We start from the raw sequence: 16,610 nt of genomic DNA, 5'->3' as shown, positions 1-16,610 counted from the left end.
CTAAGCAGGGAGCCCCATGTGGGACTCAATCCTGGGACTCCAGGATCATGACCTGAGCCGAAGGCAGTCGCTTAACCAACTGAGCCACCCAGGCGCCCCTGAAAAAGCTTTAAATAGTACATATTAAGGGCTGGCTGGGTGGGAAGAAGATGGAAAAGGCCCTGCAGGTCCGAGAGGTAGCCCTCTTGGCTCGCCCGCAGATGCCTGAGTTCCTCTGGGTGCGGCCCTCAAGCTCCAGGCTTTCAATAGAAGGCCCACTGGGGGGCTAAAGCCTACAAAGAACGGGCCCTCCACTCTGGCCTTCCACCCGACTCCCGCTGGGAGGTAGAGCTCCTTAATCACACGCTTTCTCCTTCCCACTCCTGGGAGCCGTAGCACTCGGAGGGAGCAGGAAACACTTGCATGCTAATCACATGCAAATGTTTCCGCGGAGCCGGCGTCTGGAGCCCGGCGGGCTGCAGGACCCGCCAGGCCACTCTGAGCCCTGGACCCGGCTGAGATTAGGGGTGCAAGCCCTGGCCCCGCCACGCCACGCCCTCGCACCCGGCGGCCAGGCCTCCTTCCCCACCGGCCGGCGACGCGGAGGTGGTCCCGCCCCCCGGCGCCCTGCGGTCCGCCCCCCGAGGGCGCGGCTCTCCGCGGGTGGGCGGTGTCCCGCCTCCTCCATTGCTAGCGGGCCGGGCCGCAGGACGCCGCGCTCGGCGGGAGTGGAGCTGCGCCACCGCCGGGCCGCGCGAGCCGGTGAGCGGGCTCCCCGGGGCTCCCCACTGTCCGTAAGGTGCCCTCCCGCCGGGGTCCGCGTCTGCGCCGTCGCGGACGCGCCTCTCCGTGGACCTCCCGGGCCCCTCCCCGCCTGTGACGGGCTCCGGGTTGAGGATCCAGGAAAGTCTTGTCTTGTCTCATTCTTGAGCTGCCCCAGCCTGAAATGGCTGGGGACCCTCACGCCTGAGGGGGCTCTCCCGAGCCACTCCTACCCTCCACGGCTTGGGGGTGTGGGGGAGGCACGGGCACTACGCAAGGCCTGGCCTGAAATCTCCACGCGGGCGCCTCCTGGGCGTCCCAGAAGCCCCACCCAGGGAAGATCCCCTTTCCCACCCTCCCCAGAGGATCTGGGGAGGGTGGGAAAGGGGAATGACCCCGGATGACAGGGTCATGACGTTCCTCTTGCCTCTCCCATCCCCCTTCCAGGCTAAGGTCAGCCGGCCCCTGCTGGAATGTGGGGGCAAGTTTGGAGACAGAGAAAGGAAGAGGGTGACTTGTCCCGGCTCACGAAGTTCTGGAACACCTAGTTCCTTCCTCAGCCCCTGCCAAGTGTAGGGGTTTGTGGGCTTGTCAGTCCCAAGCTCAAGCTGGTTCTTGGCCTCTCTCCTACCACTGCCACCCTGTGTCCTGGGCCCTGCCTGATATGGGGTCTGGGAAGGGAGGGGGTCTCCAGGGCTTGCTGTGGAGCTGGTGAGGGCTCCTTTGCATCCTTTGCATCCCCTCCACTTAGCACACCAAAACCCATTGCTCCCTCCTGTGGCCATGCCTGCAAGCTTAGAGGGGCAGAGGAGGGATTCCGAGGGCCTCGTGAAGGCTCTGGCATCAGATGGGAAGCCCTAAAAACAAACCAAGGGATGCATGCAATGTTTGAAGGACAAGAAATGCCATTTGATCTTGTGCCCTGTCCACAAACCCAGCTTCCTGCCACTTGGGCACGAAGGTAGTCACTCTGACTCTGGGCTGGGGTCCCTGAGGGCTGAGGTGGGCAGCTCCTGTGGAGAGCTTCCAGTCCCTGGAAGTGAGAGCGAAGTGTCTCCGTCTGCATTTCCTTCCTCGCCACAACCACATACCAGGCAGTGATCATGATTCATGGTGCCCAGTACAAAGGAAAGACCACTTCCCTTCTGGGGCAAAGTTGGAGCCAGAGACCCCAGCCCCATCTCTTCTCCGCTCTGCTTGAGTCTTCTGGAATGGACCTGCCTGCCAGGAAGCCAGGTCACCCTTGGTCCTGGTCTTGCCTGCCCCCTGGGGAACACAGGTGGGTCCCATTAATGTTATCTTTTTGCTCACCCAAGGCCTGGTAGGGATGTGTGAAGAGGTCCCTGCTCATGGTGTAGGGGGTGGGGGGGGAGGGACAACAATGATAAACAAGAGAATGATCCACTCCAATGTGGTGTGAAAAGTACAATGAAAGAAGTAGAGGAAGGGGGCCTAGTCCAGCCTGGGGTGGAGGTCACGGGAGCTTCCCAGGGGTGCTGTCAGGGCTGAATCTTGAAGGACCAACAAGATTTTCTCTGGCTCTGATTTTGGAACCTCGGCAGCCTAGTTTTTGAGGAGGGACCAGTTTGCTGGGGGAGGGGGCTGGAGGACCAACCAGACAAAAAAGCTGTTTATGACCTAGGAGTCACTGGGGGTCTGGGAGGGGATGCCCCCTTGTGGAAGGCAGAGTCTGCAGGGGAACTCCCACAGGGAGGCCAGGGGTCCTCAGACCTGGGAGGCAGGGCTCCCAGCGTGCAAAGAGAGAGCAGAGGTGCTTAGGGTTTCCTGGGCTCTGACTGTTCCCCAGAGGCCTGGAGGAAGGAGAGGCAGCGAAAAGTCAGCTCCACTGCAAGATTTAGACAGAGGGTGGGTGCAGAGTGAAGGTCAGAATCCTGGACAAAGTCCCCAGAGGGCTACCTGGAGAAGTGGCTGCTAATACGGGCACTAAAGAGGCCACTCCGGGGTGGAGTGGAGGAGGTTGCGGGGAGAGGCCTCTCTATAAAGGGGCAGAACAAGCATGAATGAGAAAGGACCAGAGCGGGGGCAGGGGGAACTGGGCCCGTGTCTCCTCTGTCATCCACCTCCTCTGGGTGGCATCAGATGCCCTGCTACCTCTGGGTCAAGTGACAGTGTGCTGCTTTGAAAGGAAACCAGCAGGGTCCCAGGACTTGGAAGTGACAGGTAGGGCAGCAGTGAAGGGAAGGGCAGGAGGGGTGAAGGCGGCGGAGGAAGGCTGGTGGCACTTCTGGGAGGAAGAGGGGAAAGCGGCAGGTCAGGGCAGACTCAGGGCCCAGCGCTGGAGACATTCAGGTGTGGAGGGGACATTCAGGCCAACACAGGATCAGGTTGTACCGGTGGCCTTTCCATTTGCTGCAGGAACAGAAATCCTGGAAGGGAACTGTATCTGAGGTTTGCCTGAGCCTGGAACCGGGCCGGGAGGATTGGGGCTGAGGGATCTCCGGGGCCAATACCACAAGCAGGAGCCAGGACGGCAGGACGAGCCATGCCTGCAGCACCGCCCCCCCCCCACCACACACACACACACACACACACACACACACACGCACGCACACACTCACGTACTCTAAGCTGGGCTGAATGGGCCACTCACCTTGGCAGGGCTCCAGGGGGTCCTCTGGGGAGGGAGGAGGCTTGGTGCCCAGAGAAGAGATTGGAACGTCAGAAGGAGGCAGTCTAGGGTGGATCCCATTTAGCTGTTAGAGCTCCTGGGCCTGGCGGGGAAGGTGTGGAGTGCAGGGTGTGGCAGGAAGATGGGGTTGCATATTTCTGATAGTTTCCTGAGTTTCCCTGGATCTTCCCAGGACCTGGGGGTAAAAGGAGGGAGGCTGTGGGAACTGTAGCTCAAGGGATCCATTGTCTCCAGAGGCAAAGGCTGCGGGAGCCCTGAGTACGGTCTGAGGGCCACAGGGGACCACGGAGCAGGTGGAGAGCCAGGACAGAGGGGACTGGGTAAGGGCTCCGCGTTTGGGGAGGGGCCTTGGGGCTTTGCGGCCTGGTTATGGCAGCTTCTGTGATGGGGGAGCAACCTGGATGGGGTGAAAAACGGAGATAGAACTGAGCCAAAGATGGGGCGTGTGCATGTGCATCCACATGGTGTGTGACCCTTTGTGCATGTGTGTGTCTGCATTGTGTGTGACCGTGTGTGTGTGTCTGTGTCCGTTTGTTTGTCTCTGGGCTTGTCTGCATGTGTCCACGTAGGTGTGTATCAGTGCATGTGTGTGTCTCTTTGTATATGTCTGGGCATGTCTACATGTGTGACTTTGTATGTTTGTGTGTCTCTAGACTTTGTGTGTGTGTGTGTTGGGAGGTGTTGCTCAGAGAAGCCCTGACAGGTGGTGGGTCATTATTGAGCATCACTGTAGAACTTGCCTCTGCCATGAGCTCCCTGTGAAAGATGTGATTTCACAGGGCCTTTGGATGAGACCCATGCCTTTTCCTGAAAGCTGCTTGTTTGGTGCCCTTGGACAGCTCTTCTGTGTACACTCCTTTTTTTGTTTTTTTTTTAAGATTTTATTTATTTATTTGACACAGAGACAGCGAGAGAGGGAACACAAGCAGGGGAAGTGGGAGAGGGAGAAGCAGGCTTCCCGCTGAGCAGGGAGTCCGCTGCGGGGCTTGATCCCAGGACCCTGGGATCATGACCTGAGCCGAAAGCAGACGCCTAACGACTGAGCCACCCGGGCGCCCCTATTCTGTGTACGCTCCCTGACAACACCCAGCACCGACTTACTCACCTAGGACTTCTCGACAGCACTGACAGCGGACGCTGCTGTTAAGGTGGCGTGGTTAAAGTCTGTGTTTGTGTGCAGGAAGCCTGCTTATGAATGTTGGAAAATGCATCTGTGTGTGCCTGTGGGGGCATTGGGACCACGCTGGCTCTAGAGATCTGTTCTGTTCTACAAGCAGCTATTGAGTGCTTGCTGTGTGCGGGAGGGGGCCCCAAGGCTGGGCCAGGAAGTGCCATCTGCTGACTGACCACCAAATGTAAGTCTAGAAAGAATTCCATCCACCTGCCTTGCCCCACTGAAGGCTCACCTGCCTGCCCTTCCTGCCAGGCTGGCTCTGGGAAGTGGGTGAAAGGAAATGCCAGGGCCACGGCATTTGCCTCTGGTCACCTCCCAGGGGGCGGTACACTCTGTGCCACCTGGTGCTGGGGCAAGAGGGCGGGGTGGTTTCAGCCACCCAGGGAAAGTGGCTGGTGAACTGGGGATGGCAGCTACATTCTGTCCCCTCCGCAGGTTGCCCAGGCAGTGGTAGCGGCTTTCGTGGCAAAAGATGCCCCGGGTCCTGGAGCGTGCAGAGGGCTGCTGGGCCTGGGTGGTGCTGCTGGCCTCCCTGGTGACCCAGGGCCTCACTCTGGGCTTCCCCACGTGCACTGGCATCTTCTTCACTGAACTACAGCATGAGTTCCAAGCCAGCAATAGTGAGACCTCATGGTTCCCCTCCATCCTGACAGCCATGCTCCACGCTGGGGGTGAGCAGCCTGGGGAGGGGCCGAGGGAGGGTTGAGAAAGAGCATGGGATGAGGGAGGAAGCCACCATCTCCCTGGCCTCCTGGAGCTCTCTCTCTGAGGCCACAGGCTTTGTCTCATGGGGTGAATTCCTAAGATATCACCTGATTTGAGCAGGGCCAGCCCCTGGCAGGAACCCTGCAGGGCTGTGCTGTGCTGAACTGGGCTGGGCAGGTCTAGGCTGGGCAAGGGTTGGGGAGAGGGTACGGAGGTATCTAAGGTGCAAAGCCAGTCCTCTCAGTGGCTGGTGGCCGCGGGATGATCGATGCAGACTGTGGGAGTGTCAGGCACTAAGCACAGACTTGAGGAAGAGCTGCTTGCATGATCTCTCTGAACCTCAGTTTCTTCTTCTGCAATATGGAGGTAACGCCCAACACCCTACCCACTTCCTACGTGGGATCATAGGGAGGATCCCATGAGTCACCAGTGAGTCGTATTTGGAGAACCTCGTTAGGGGCTTCAGCATGGGAAAGGGGGCTTGAGGAAGACACGAGGGTCAAGATGGGGGCAGGGCAAGAGCCCCGTCTCTCACCGGGAAGCAGAAGGGATGTTGCAAGGGCTGGGGAGGTTTGAGTGAAGGCAGCCCTCCCCCCCCCATTTCCTACTTGACTCCTCCAAGAATGTGACCCTCTCACCCTGACCCCAGTGAAGGGGGATGGCCAGGGCTGCCTGGGAGACTCCCTGCAATAGACTTGGGCTCAGGGGCCTGCCCCTGGCTCCCGAGAGCCCTTGAGGGAGATTCCGTAGAGAGTGACCTGCGAAGGGGGGTGGGGCGAGGAGGCTCTGGTCAACGGGAGCCAGAGATCACGGCCCACAGGGCTCTCCCCATGCGTGTGTTTGCTGTCTCCGCGGACTCCGTCTCCCTACACCCGGCACAAGCAGCCTGCTTGTTATTCCAGGTCCTTCCCTCCAACTGGGAGAGAAGTCAGACTGGGAGAGATGGCCTCATGAGATTACCCCTGAACCTGCCACCCCGGGGCCTGGACTCAGGGCCCTGGGAGAGGCCTGGACCAGGCCAGACCGCGTGACCTTTTCACCTGCAAGGTTGGGGCAGAAGTGGGAATCTCAGGTGGTTCCTTCCACGCAGCCAGAAAGGGGTCCGTGCCAGGGCCTGGGAAACAGGCATCCATGGGGACCTCCACTCCCCAACCAGCTTTAGACTCGCCACCTCCTAGCGGGCATGCCAACACCTCAGTCGGCCTGGGATTCTTGTCTTGTCTGTCTGTCTCACGTACAAATACACCTTTAGCCCATGCTCATTCAGAGTATCAGAGGAATTTTATTTTATTTTATTTTTAAGATTTATTTATTTGTCAGAGAGAGAGAGAGCACAAGCAGGGGGAGCGGCAGGCAGAGGGAGAAGCAGCCTCCCCACTGAGCAGGGAGCCTGATACTGGGACTCGATCCCAGGACGCTGGGATCATGACCTGGGCCAAAGGCAGACGCTTAACTGAGCCACCCAGGTGTCCCCAGAGAAATTTTAAACTTGAAATTATCCTCGATCCCAAGCACCCCCGGTCCCCACGCATCTTAAGAGATGAAGAAAGCAAGCAAGCACAAAGTACAAAGCACGTTCGGGGTGGCAGAGTGAGTTCAGGGCAGAAGCAGTGCCCGGCTGAGAAAACACCCTGCCTCCCAGTGCCCTTGGCTAGCTAAGGCAAGCAGGCGCAGGTCTCAGCCCCCACCCCCTGGGCCATGACTTGGGGCTTTCCCCAAGGTCACCTCTCGGAAGTCAGGCCAAAGTTTGGGGTGGGGAAGATGGAAGATGTGTGGGGCAGTGGTCATGTTCCCTGCAGAGTCTTGCCTCTCCCTCTCTAGCTACCTCTGCTTGATTATCTCTGAGTGTTGTGGGCTGCCTACTTCCGCTGTCCCTCCCATACTCATACTGGCTCACACACACACATGCCTTCTCCACCCCAAACATACGCAGACACTGCGTACACACACGCACACTCTCTCTCTTTCCCTGTTCCTTTGGCTGTGCTCTGGGAGGGTAACTCAAGAAATTCCATTATGTGTACTTGGGGGCGGGGCACTGAGTGAATGGGGCCCTGCAAGGCAGGAGAAGCAGCCAGCCAGGACTGGTTTGTTTCCGTTCTGGGTCTGGGCTGGTGAGAAAGCAGCTTAAGGTGGGGGTGGGGTGGAGGAGAACAGGCCCTTCTCCACCAGAAGCCAAACGTCTGGGTGCAAGATTTTGTGTTGGCTGGAAGTGATGGGAGAGGGGAGAAAGCACCACACCCAGTTTTCTCCAGAGCACTCCAGAGGCCAGTGCAAGGGAGTAGGGGGTGGCCCAGGGCCCCAGGCTGCCCGCCTTAGACAGGTTGGAGGCTAGTGGGAGGGCTGTGGCCAGTCCTCTTGAGAATGGGAAGCAGGCAGGGGCTGTAGCTCCTCACTGGTTTTGACACCCACCGAGACAAGACCCCCCCAGCAAGGGGCATCCCACCCAGGTCATGAGCCGACCCTATTTTACTAGATGGAATCAGCCTCAGGTCGGCATAGTGAAGGGCCTCAGTCTGTTGCTCTGGGGATCCTTGTTGGGGGTCAAACTGCACACACTTCCCCTCAAAGCCAGTCAGATGTCATCCAGTGTGACCTCCTGTAGGGGAGGCGCAGAGAGGGACTGGGTTTGCCCCAGCCCATAGCCAGCCTGTGGCCGGTGGCAATCAAAACCTAGGCCTACAAGGCCCCAGGGCTGTGCCCTTCAAGCTACGTGGCTGATTCTTACTGGAACCCCCTCCCAAGCCCACTCTCCCTCCCTCCCATCCTCCTCATTCAACCACCACCTGCTAGCTGCTTCCTCACCCCTGCCCCTCCCTGCATCCTCCCCACAGGACCACTGTGCAGTATCCTGGTGGGACGCTTTGGCTGCCGAGTGACGGTGATGCTGGGGGGCGCACTGGCCAGCCTGGGCATGGTGACCAGCTCCTTCTGCCGCACCCTTAGCCAGCTCTACCTCACAGCAGGATTCATCACAGGTGACCGTCTTCCCATTTCGAGAACTTCTGGGTGCCTACCAAAAAGTGCCAGACATAAGTGCAGGCAGCGTGCCTCATCTTCTGGGGCTGCTTGTAGTCACATGAGGGAGAAGGACAATGAATACATAAATGAGAAAGATTGGTTCTGGTGGTGACAAGCACACGAGAAGACAGGACAGCTGATGCGATGGTGTCCTGGCTGGGGGCGGGGGTGGGCAGAGATTAAACAAGCAAAGAGGTAAAACCCCTAGAGCACCCCATGCAGAAGATAAAGCAAGGGTGGGGGAGGTTGCTACTTTCTACAGGGCAGTCAGGGAAGGCCTTGCAGAGAAGGTGACATTTGGGCAGAAAGCTAATGGAGGTGAGGGAGTCTGCTGCCAGGCAGCAGGGAGAGCAAGTGCTAAGGCCCGGAAGGGCCCGAGGGGGAGTGAAGGGCATGAGCAAAGGTAGGGTGGGGAGTAGTGGTTGGGGAGTAGTGCCCGAAAGGCTGTGTAGTGAGATGGGAAACCACCTGAGAGATTCGGGCAGGGGGGTGAGTGACGTCATCCAACTGCCGTTTGTAAAGCACCATTCTGCTGTGTTGACATGGGTGCACCGGGGGGGCTAAGTTAGAGCAGGAGAACAGGTAAGGGCATGGTCATCACCCATCATACCATCACCTTTGACCGTGGTGGTATGATGGAGGTGGTGAGGAGCAGTCAGGTTCAGGACTGCGAGGGAGGTCCAGAGAAGAATAGTCAAGGATGACCCAAGGTTCCAGCAGCCAAGAAGGGTGGCGCCAAGGTTTTTGCCCAACCACTGGAAGGATGGAGTAGCCTTTAACTGCATTGGGAAACCTAGGGGAGGAGCAGGTTGGTGGGCGGTTGGGAAGCTCAGGTGTGGAAACATCCAGTCTGCCGTTCAGGGACAGGCCCTGGGCTGCAGCGAGCAGTTGGGGAGCCCATGACAGGGCTGGCATTCCAATTTTGAGGGCAGGTATCATCCTGCTGTCACCGAGGGAACATGGGTGGGTGGCTAAGGAGGCCTGAGGACTGGGCCCTGCGGGATCCAGCAGTCTGCGTGGGAAGAAGGGACACAGGCAGGAGGAGATGCAAGAGAGTGATGTTTTTGGAGAAAGTGAGGAGGGAAGGCGGTGTCAGGCTGCTGGTGGATCAGGTGGAAGGAGACCAGCCTTGATCTTTGGATTTGGCAATGTGGAGGTTGCTGACCTTGATAAGAGCAAGTCTGGACCAAGGGTGAGGGCGAAAGTCTGATTGCAACAGGTTCAAGAGCAAAGAGGAAGAAAGGAATTGGAGACAGCAGAGATAAACGGTATTTCCAGGAAATTTTGTTGAAGGGGACAGAGAAATGGGCCAGTACCCAGAAGAGGCTGTGGAGTCAAGAGAGGGTTGTTTTGTTTTGTTTTGGGGTTTTTTTTTGTTTGTTTGTTTTAAACTGCTTTATTAACTTCACAAAATATAATGAGCAGCATTCCACGCAATAGGGTAAAACTCCCCAGCTGATAGAATCTTACAGACTGAGTCAAAATACAACATTCGAGGACACCTGGCTGGCTCAGTCGGTAGAGCATGTGACTCTTTTTTTTTTTTTTAAGATTTTAATTATTTATTTGAGAGACAGCACATGAGAGGGGGGAGGGTCAGAGGGAGAAGCAGACTCCCCGCCGAGCAGGGAGCCCGATGCAGGACTCGATCCCGGGACTCCAGGATCATGACCTGAGCCGAAGGCAGTCACCCAACCAACTGAGCCACCCAGGTGGCCCGAGTACGTGACTCTTGATCTCAGGGTCATGAGTTCAAGCCCCACATTAGGCAAAGAGCCTGCTCAAAATAAAAACAAACACACAAAAACCCCCACCCACATTCAGGAAGGAGCTGGTAACAGGAGACCCACAAGAAACATGTAAGACCAAAGGGTTTATGGGAAAGGTCCATCGTGAACATGTAAGTTTAGAAAAACAGGTCCGTCTTCCTATGAACTTGAGGGAGAACATCAGGACTCAAGGCATCAGGCCAAATTCCTCATCCATTCTTGGTGAGGAGGGTCAGCGCTAACTGCCCACAGACCATGACCAGATTGCTTTTCCCTCTGCTGCCTCACTTCCTCTCACCCTTGCCTGTGGCTCTGTGGCTCTCCAAGCCTCTGACGCACGTTCCACCTATCCTGCAGGATGGAACCGCCTACGGAGGTACACGACATTCACCAGCTTCCAAAGGGAGGGCCAAGGCTTCTCCATTATTAGCACCTTGCTCCTTTTCATCCTTTCCTGAATTTTCCCCTTTGGACACCATTGCTCCTGGGCCCCTCCTTGTGGTCTCCTGCTCCTCCCGAGATCACAGCAGCGAGAATGAGCCCCAGAGACACTTCTGCCTGCACACCTGCTCCCCCTCCGTCTCCTACTTTTGGGAATCACCCCTGACCCGCAGACCCTCGGGTCCACTGGGAGCAGGTACCGAGAAGGGAGCGGGAGCAAGCCATGGCCAGATCTCTGTTTTGGTTTTTTGTTTGCTTTTGTTTTGCTTTTTAAAAATTTTTTATTTATTTGAGACAGAGCACGGGTGGGGGACGGGGGGAGAGGCAGAGGGAAATGGAGAGAGACAAGCAGACTCCCCGCTGAGCAGGGAGCCCAACCTCCGGGCTCCATCCCAGAACCGCGAAATCATGACCTGAGCCAAAGCCAGATGCTTCACTGACTGAGCCATCCAGGCGCCCTTTGTTTTGTTTTTAGTGGGAGAAATAACAACGAAGTCGAGAATGATCTGGCAAAGAGGAGAAAGTGGGTGGTGCAGGAGGGGGAAATTGCTGAAGGGATACGCCTTTGAGTAGACCAGAGGAAGGGCATAAGTGGAGGGTTGGCCTTGGCTGGCAGCAGGGACAAACAGTCCAGTTTTACAGATGGAAGGCAGGTGGTCAGCTGGGGGGGGCGGGGGGGAGGGGAGGGTGCATAGAGAAGGAGAGGTGGTCATCTAGGAGGGTGGGAGGGAAAACGGACGGTGGCATCATAGGGCGCCCAAGAGTCTGCCTGAGGCTTGTGGTCATGGTGTGGTCGTGAGCTTTCTCTCCCAAAATGTTCAGCTGTGGGGGGCAGCTTGGTGTCCAGAGGAAGAGAAGAAGCTGATGTGGCTCAATCATGGTGAGTGACGGAGAATGGCCTGAGATTGCACCCAAGAGACGACCAGAGGCCAGACCGTGCAGAGCCTTCCTCGGTAGAGTAAATATGGTGGCATTTTTTTCTAGGTGTAATGGGAAGTCCTTGAAAAGTGTTAGGCAGGGAAGAAACTTACCCCAATTTAGGTTTTTATTTTGTTTATTTATTTTTTTAAGATTTTATTTATTTATCTGAGAGAGAGCGAGCGCAAGTGCTAGGGGAGGGGCAGAGGGATAAGGAGAGGGAGAAGCAGATTCCCCACTGAGCAGGGAGCCCGACGCAGGGCTCGATCCCAGGACTCTGAGATCCTGACCTGAGCTGAAGGCAGATGCTTCACCGACTGAGCCACCCAGGCGCCCCCCAGTTTAGGTTTTTTTTTTTTTTTAAGATTTTCTTTATTTGAGAGAGAGAGAATGAAAGACAGAGAACACGACAGGGAAGAGGGTCAGAGGGAGAAGCAGACTCCCCGCTGAGCAGGGAGCCCGACGCGGGACCCGATCCCGGGACTCCAGGATCATGACCCGAGCCGAAGGCAGTCGCTTAACCAACTGAGCCACCCAGGTGCCCCCAGTTTAGGTTTTTTAAAGATCACGCTGGTGCTGTGCAAAGGGGACAGGTGTGCCCCTGGCAGCCTTGGGAGGGCAGAGCGGATGCTTCTAAGGGGGCGGCAAGGCAGTCTGTTTCCTTCTTCAATCCCTGGGGACCTGGAAGTGGGTCTGGGCTCAAACAGAAGGAGGGCAGACATGGAGCATGACCCCATGACCCCTCTCTGGGTACGGGTGGGAGGCCCCGAACGCCCTTGAGTCAGTCTCCCTCCCACCACAGGCCTGGGCATGTGCTTCAGCTTCCAGTCGAGCATCACCGTGCTGGGCTTCTACTTCTCCCACCATCGGGCGCTGGCCAATGCACTGGCTTCGGTGGGCGTCTCCCTGGGCATCACGCTCTGGCCACTGCTCTCCCGATACCTCCTGGAGGATCTGGGCTGGAGGGGCACCTTCCTTGTCTTCGGCGGAGTTTTTCTCCACTGCTGTGTCTGTGGAGCTGTTCTGAGGCCCGTGGCCACCAGCACAGCCCCTGAGGCCACAGAAGGCCCCCCTCCACCTTCCAAGACACCTGCTCCCAGCTGCCTGGCAGCGTGTGGTCGGGCCATCCAGCGCCACCTGGCCTTTGATATCCTGCGGCACAATGCGGGCTACCGAGTGTACACACTGGGTGTTATGTGGATGATCCTGGGTTTCCCACTGCCACACGTCTTTCTGGTGCCATATGCCATGTGGCATGGGGTGGATGAACACAGAGCAGCCCTGCTCATCTCCATCATTGGCTTTAGCAACATCTTCCTGCGGCCCATGGCTGGGCTGGTGGCAGGCCGGCGGGACTTTGCTGGCCACCGGAAGTACCTGTTCAGCCTGGCAGCCCTGCTCAATGGCCTCACCAACCTGGTGTGCGCTGCGTCGGCCGACTTCCGGGTGTTGGTGGGCTACTGCTTGGTGTACAGCGTGTCCATGAGTGGCATTGGAGCCCTCCTCTTCCAGGTCCTCATGGATATCGTCCCCATGGATCGGTTCTCCAGCGCCCTGGGCCTCTTCACCATCCTGGAGAGCATCTCCATTCTCATCTCCCCGCCACTGGCTGGTGAGGCCCTGGGAGGGAGGGTGGCCAGGTGTACATGGGTGTGGCCTGGGTGGGCAGGATATGGAGATAGGGCAAAGGGGAACAATCTGAAGAGATTTGGGTGCCATCAGCATCTCCAGGGGTAGGGACTGGGAATCTGTGATTTTTCCAAGCATCTGTGATTTTCCAAGATGCAGGCTGTTCCCCAGCTGGCGCCCAGGGCATGAACAGTTAAAAATAAGGATTTTTATACGAGACTTGCCTGAGTCCTTCGTCTTCCTCTCTCTACGTTTTCTTATCAGCAAAGTGGGGATGATAATAGAATCTACCCTGTAGGCTTGTTGTGAGGATCACAGTTCTATAGCAGAGAGCCTGGCACAGGGCAGAAAACTGCGCACATGTTTGCCGTGATTAACATCCTGGCTGTCCTGCTTCCTACCTGTGGGACCCAGGCAAGTCACTCTCCTTCTCTGAGCCACAGTGTCATCTGCAAAATGCAGACAAGAACACCTGCCTTAACCACTGGTTCGCCTGTGCCAGTCACTGGTGGGCATGGCTGAACACAGAGGCCCAGTCCCCACCTCTCAGGGCTGACCTTCTTCTGGTGCGAGAGTCGGGAATTAAAGCAGAGACACGTTTGTGCTCAGCGTGGTGACTTGTGCCAGGAGGGAAACAAACACATGTGGGAGCAGAGACGTATGGGAGGGCCCAGGTGTAGCTGAGCAGATATCCCAGACTACCGGCCCTTGTGTGCTGGGCTTCCTGCCACCAAGGGTAAGGGAGACATGCCCTGAGGTGCCCTTCTGGCCCAAGGGCTCTTCCTGCCCCCCTGGAGAGCAGGCTTAGTGTTTCCTCTTCTTTGATTCAACAAATCTCTGTTGAGTGTCTCCTAGGTGCCAGCCACAGTGGCTCCTACTGGGGATACAGCAGAGCCCAAAATAAAATCCCTGCTCTCGGAGAGCACACGAGTTACTGGGAGGAAGGTTTGGTAGCCCCGGACAGTGGCCTAACTTGCTCTCTGTCCCCAGGGCTCCTCCTGGACACCACCGACAACAACTTTAGCTACGTTTTCTACATGTCAAGCTTCTTCCTCATATCAGCTGCCCTCTTTATGGGTGGCAGCTTCTGTGCCCTTCAGAAGAAGGAGAGGCCAGGCAAGCAGGCCAAGGCAGAAGGAGCCATCACGGAGGCTGCCTCAGAGCAGGTCCTCACGGCGGAGGGCTCATGTGATTCCAAGAAGCGGCTATACACCGAGGTCATGTATGTGACCAGCGTCTGAGCCCTGAGGTCGGTGAGTGACCATCTCCGCAGCCCAGGAATGTGATGTCCAGCTGCTAGGGGCTGGGGTGAGGGGCTGCCCAGGAAGCCCGAAGCAAAAAGCCATCCAGGCTCTGCACACTGGGAGTCAGCCAGGAGCTGGGACCTTGGAGGCTGGCCTCCAAAGACTCAGGGCTCCTTCCAACCAGCAGAATCCAGGAGCAGGTCTTCCTGACTTTTTCTTTGGGGTACCAGCGTACCTGGAGCCCAGGAAAGTGAGTCTAAACCCTGCTTGGGTCTGTCACAGCCGGCTTGGCTCAGCTGGCTGCCCAGTACTTCTGCTGCCTCTCAACACACTGGACCCTCCAGTCTAGTCTGGATGTCTCTGATGTGACTCTTTGTCCTTCTCCGGCCTCCAGACAGTTCCAAAGAGTTCACCCCTCCTGTAAGGCCCTCCACCCCCTTTCTTCCCAAGGGCCCCAGCCCTTGCCCTGAGGGTGGCCCCCAGCACAGGTTGTTGGGCCTCACGCTGACTGGAAGCTTGAGAAGAAGAACCTCCTGAAAGAATGAGCTGTGACCGGCAGTGGTGGAGGGCCAGGCTGAGGGGTTGGCGTGGACACAGGACACGGACAGATTAATGGTTGGGTAGAGGACCCATCCTGGTGTCTGAGCAAAGAACTGGAGGGGAGCCCTTGGCTTGGGTCCTAGAATCAATGAAGTCTGAGGGGTCCCCTCACTCAGCAGGGCCTGCTCTACAGTCTCCCTCCCTCCCGTGCCCCCACCTTGTATCTTGGTCGTGAAGCTGCGTGCTGGGGTGGGGGGAAGCCTGACATTTGAGTGAGCAGCGGAGCAGAAGCATTGCTGGGCAGGGCATGAGACCTCTGGGAAAATGGAGCTGCTTTTGCAGCAGAAGCCTTTCACTCCTTCTCCCTACTGTGTCAGAGGTGTCCACCTTGGGGTAAGTAGCTGGCTGGGCCAGCTGCCAGCCCACCTCCACTCCCAGGGGGCCTGTGCCTGTGGCAGGGAGGTCAGTGCTCCCCACACACATCCTCTTTTTGCTGGTACTGGTCCCTGAGGTCATCACTCCAAGCTTGTCCCAGCAGGGTACCACCTGAGGCAATGGAAAAACAGAGTTTATTTGAATTACACACAAAAAAACCTTCCTGTAGCGGGTTATAAACCCTGTGAACTAATGAAGCTGGAAAACAGGCCTTGAGTAAGTCCCTCCCCTCCCCCTTCAGTTCTCCCTGCTCAGCAGGGGCTGCTGCGACCCAAGGCCTTGTTTGTTGGTTCAGGCTCAGCCAGGCTCCAACAAGGAAGCCTTATCAGGAAAATAAATTTTATTTTCATGACCTGACTCCAGCCTTCCTTCTTCTGCCCAGCTGGTGTGAGTAAGCATCCTTGGGGAAGTACCGTCTTCTCCAGGATCCTGCCATGAGTGCCCCCTTATGGTCAAATAAAGTAGTGCAGAGGTGAAGCAAAGGGCTCTGAGCTGGGATAGATCAGAGTTCATGTTTGGCTCTGCCACAATTTGATGTGTGACTTTGGGCAATTGTTCACCATCTCTGGGCCTTAAAAAAAGGAGGATGCTGGCCTGTGTAAGTCAGAGTCTCTTCTTGTTTGAAAAGTCTGACCCTGAAGACCCCCATTGCCTTCTTGCTCCTCACCCAGTCCCATGCTTAGCCACCACCCACATCCTGTGCACTGAAGGGGTAATGCTTGGACACGTTTTACCCGGTCCTGTACCCTATGTCTCAACTGAGTGGAAAAGGAGAGTGGGACTCGTGGGTAGGTGGATACTTTTGGCACTGATAGCCACCAGGCTTTGAAATGTGCAACCCCTATTGGGCCCACTTCCTGAAAAGAGATTTCTTTTAGGGAAAAGTATCAGTGAACATTCAGCATAGGGAACTTTGATCTCACCTGCCCCCAGCCAAGAGTGGCAATGATTCCCTTCAACAAAATCATTGCGCATTTACTATGTGCCAGGGACTGGGCAGAGAGGAGTAAGACCTGGTGATGCCCTCAGCACAGAACCAAGGACTGAGAATTTTTCCCGAAGGAGGAAAGCCCCTGAGCCTTTCAGAGGGGACAAATGAGAGAGGATGGGATGCCCATCTGATTCCAGAATCCCCACAGCTGCTTTCCTGGGAATCCTCTAGAGAGGATCTGGAACAGTTCCTGACCAGTACAGGGTAGAGCTCACTACATCGTGTCCCTGAACTCTGAGCCCCTGGTCCCCAGGACTTGGCTGCTCTGTCCAGCCAGAGGCAGACAAGCCCCTGGCCACCTTGGGATGAGATGTACTTCCCCAAGTTCTGTCAGCTCTTTACAGAAGCCGAA

The 16,610-nt window shown here is 56.8% G+C and overlaps 1 protein-coding gene across 9 annotated transcripts; it reads left to right on the top strand.

Moving 5' to 3' along the window:
• The first annotated feature begins 655 nt into the window (after window positions 1-655).
• SLC16A5 (solute carrier family 16 member 5) lies at window positions 656-15,624 on the top strand. Of its 9 annotated transcripts, none has more exons than XM_028112716.1 (7): window positions 1,915-2,020; window positions 3,626-3,711; window positions 4,669-4,746; window positions 5,001-5,236; window positions 8,105-8,248; window positions 12,222-13,031; window positions 14,039-15,624. In XM_028112716.1, the coding sequence occupies exons 4-7, from the start codon at window positions 5,038-5,040 to the stop codon at window positions 14,287-14,289; spliced, it is 1,404 nt and encodes a 467-aa protein (XP_027968517.1). In that variant the 5' UTR covers window positions 1,915-2,020; window positions 3,626-3,711; window positions 4,669-4,746; window positions 5,001-5,037; the 3' UTR covers window positions 14,290-15,624. The 9 variants fall into 9 exon arrangements, with proteins under 9 accessions (XP_027968519.1, XP_027968520.1, XP_027968517.1 ...); XM_028112715.1 differs by having other exon boundaries at window positions 4,572-4,746; XM_028112714.1 differs by lacking the exon at window positions 3,626-3,711 and having other exon boundaries at window positions 1,938-2,020; window positions 4,572-4,746.
• Window positions 15,625-16,610: the final 986 nt, after the last annotated feature.

Source organism: Eumetopias jubatus, unplaced genomic scaffold (assembly GCF_037043125.1).
Source record: "Eumetopias jubatus isolate StellerSeaLion01/CBP00866 unplaced genomic scaffold, mEumJub1_p1.0 scaffold_10, whole genome shotgun sequence".
Classification (NCBI taxonomy): domain Eukaryota; kingdom Metazoa; phylum Chordata; class Mammalia; order Carnivora; family Otariidae; genus Eumetopias; species Eumetopias jubatus.
The sequence above is the reverse complement of the archived record's forward strand: the minus strand, read 5'-3'. Positions and strand labels throughout refer to the sequence as shown.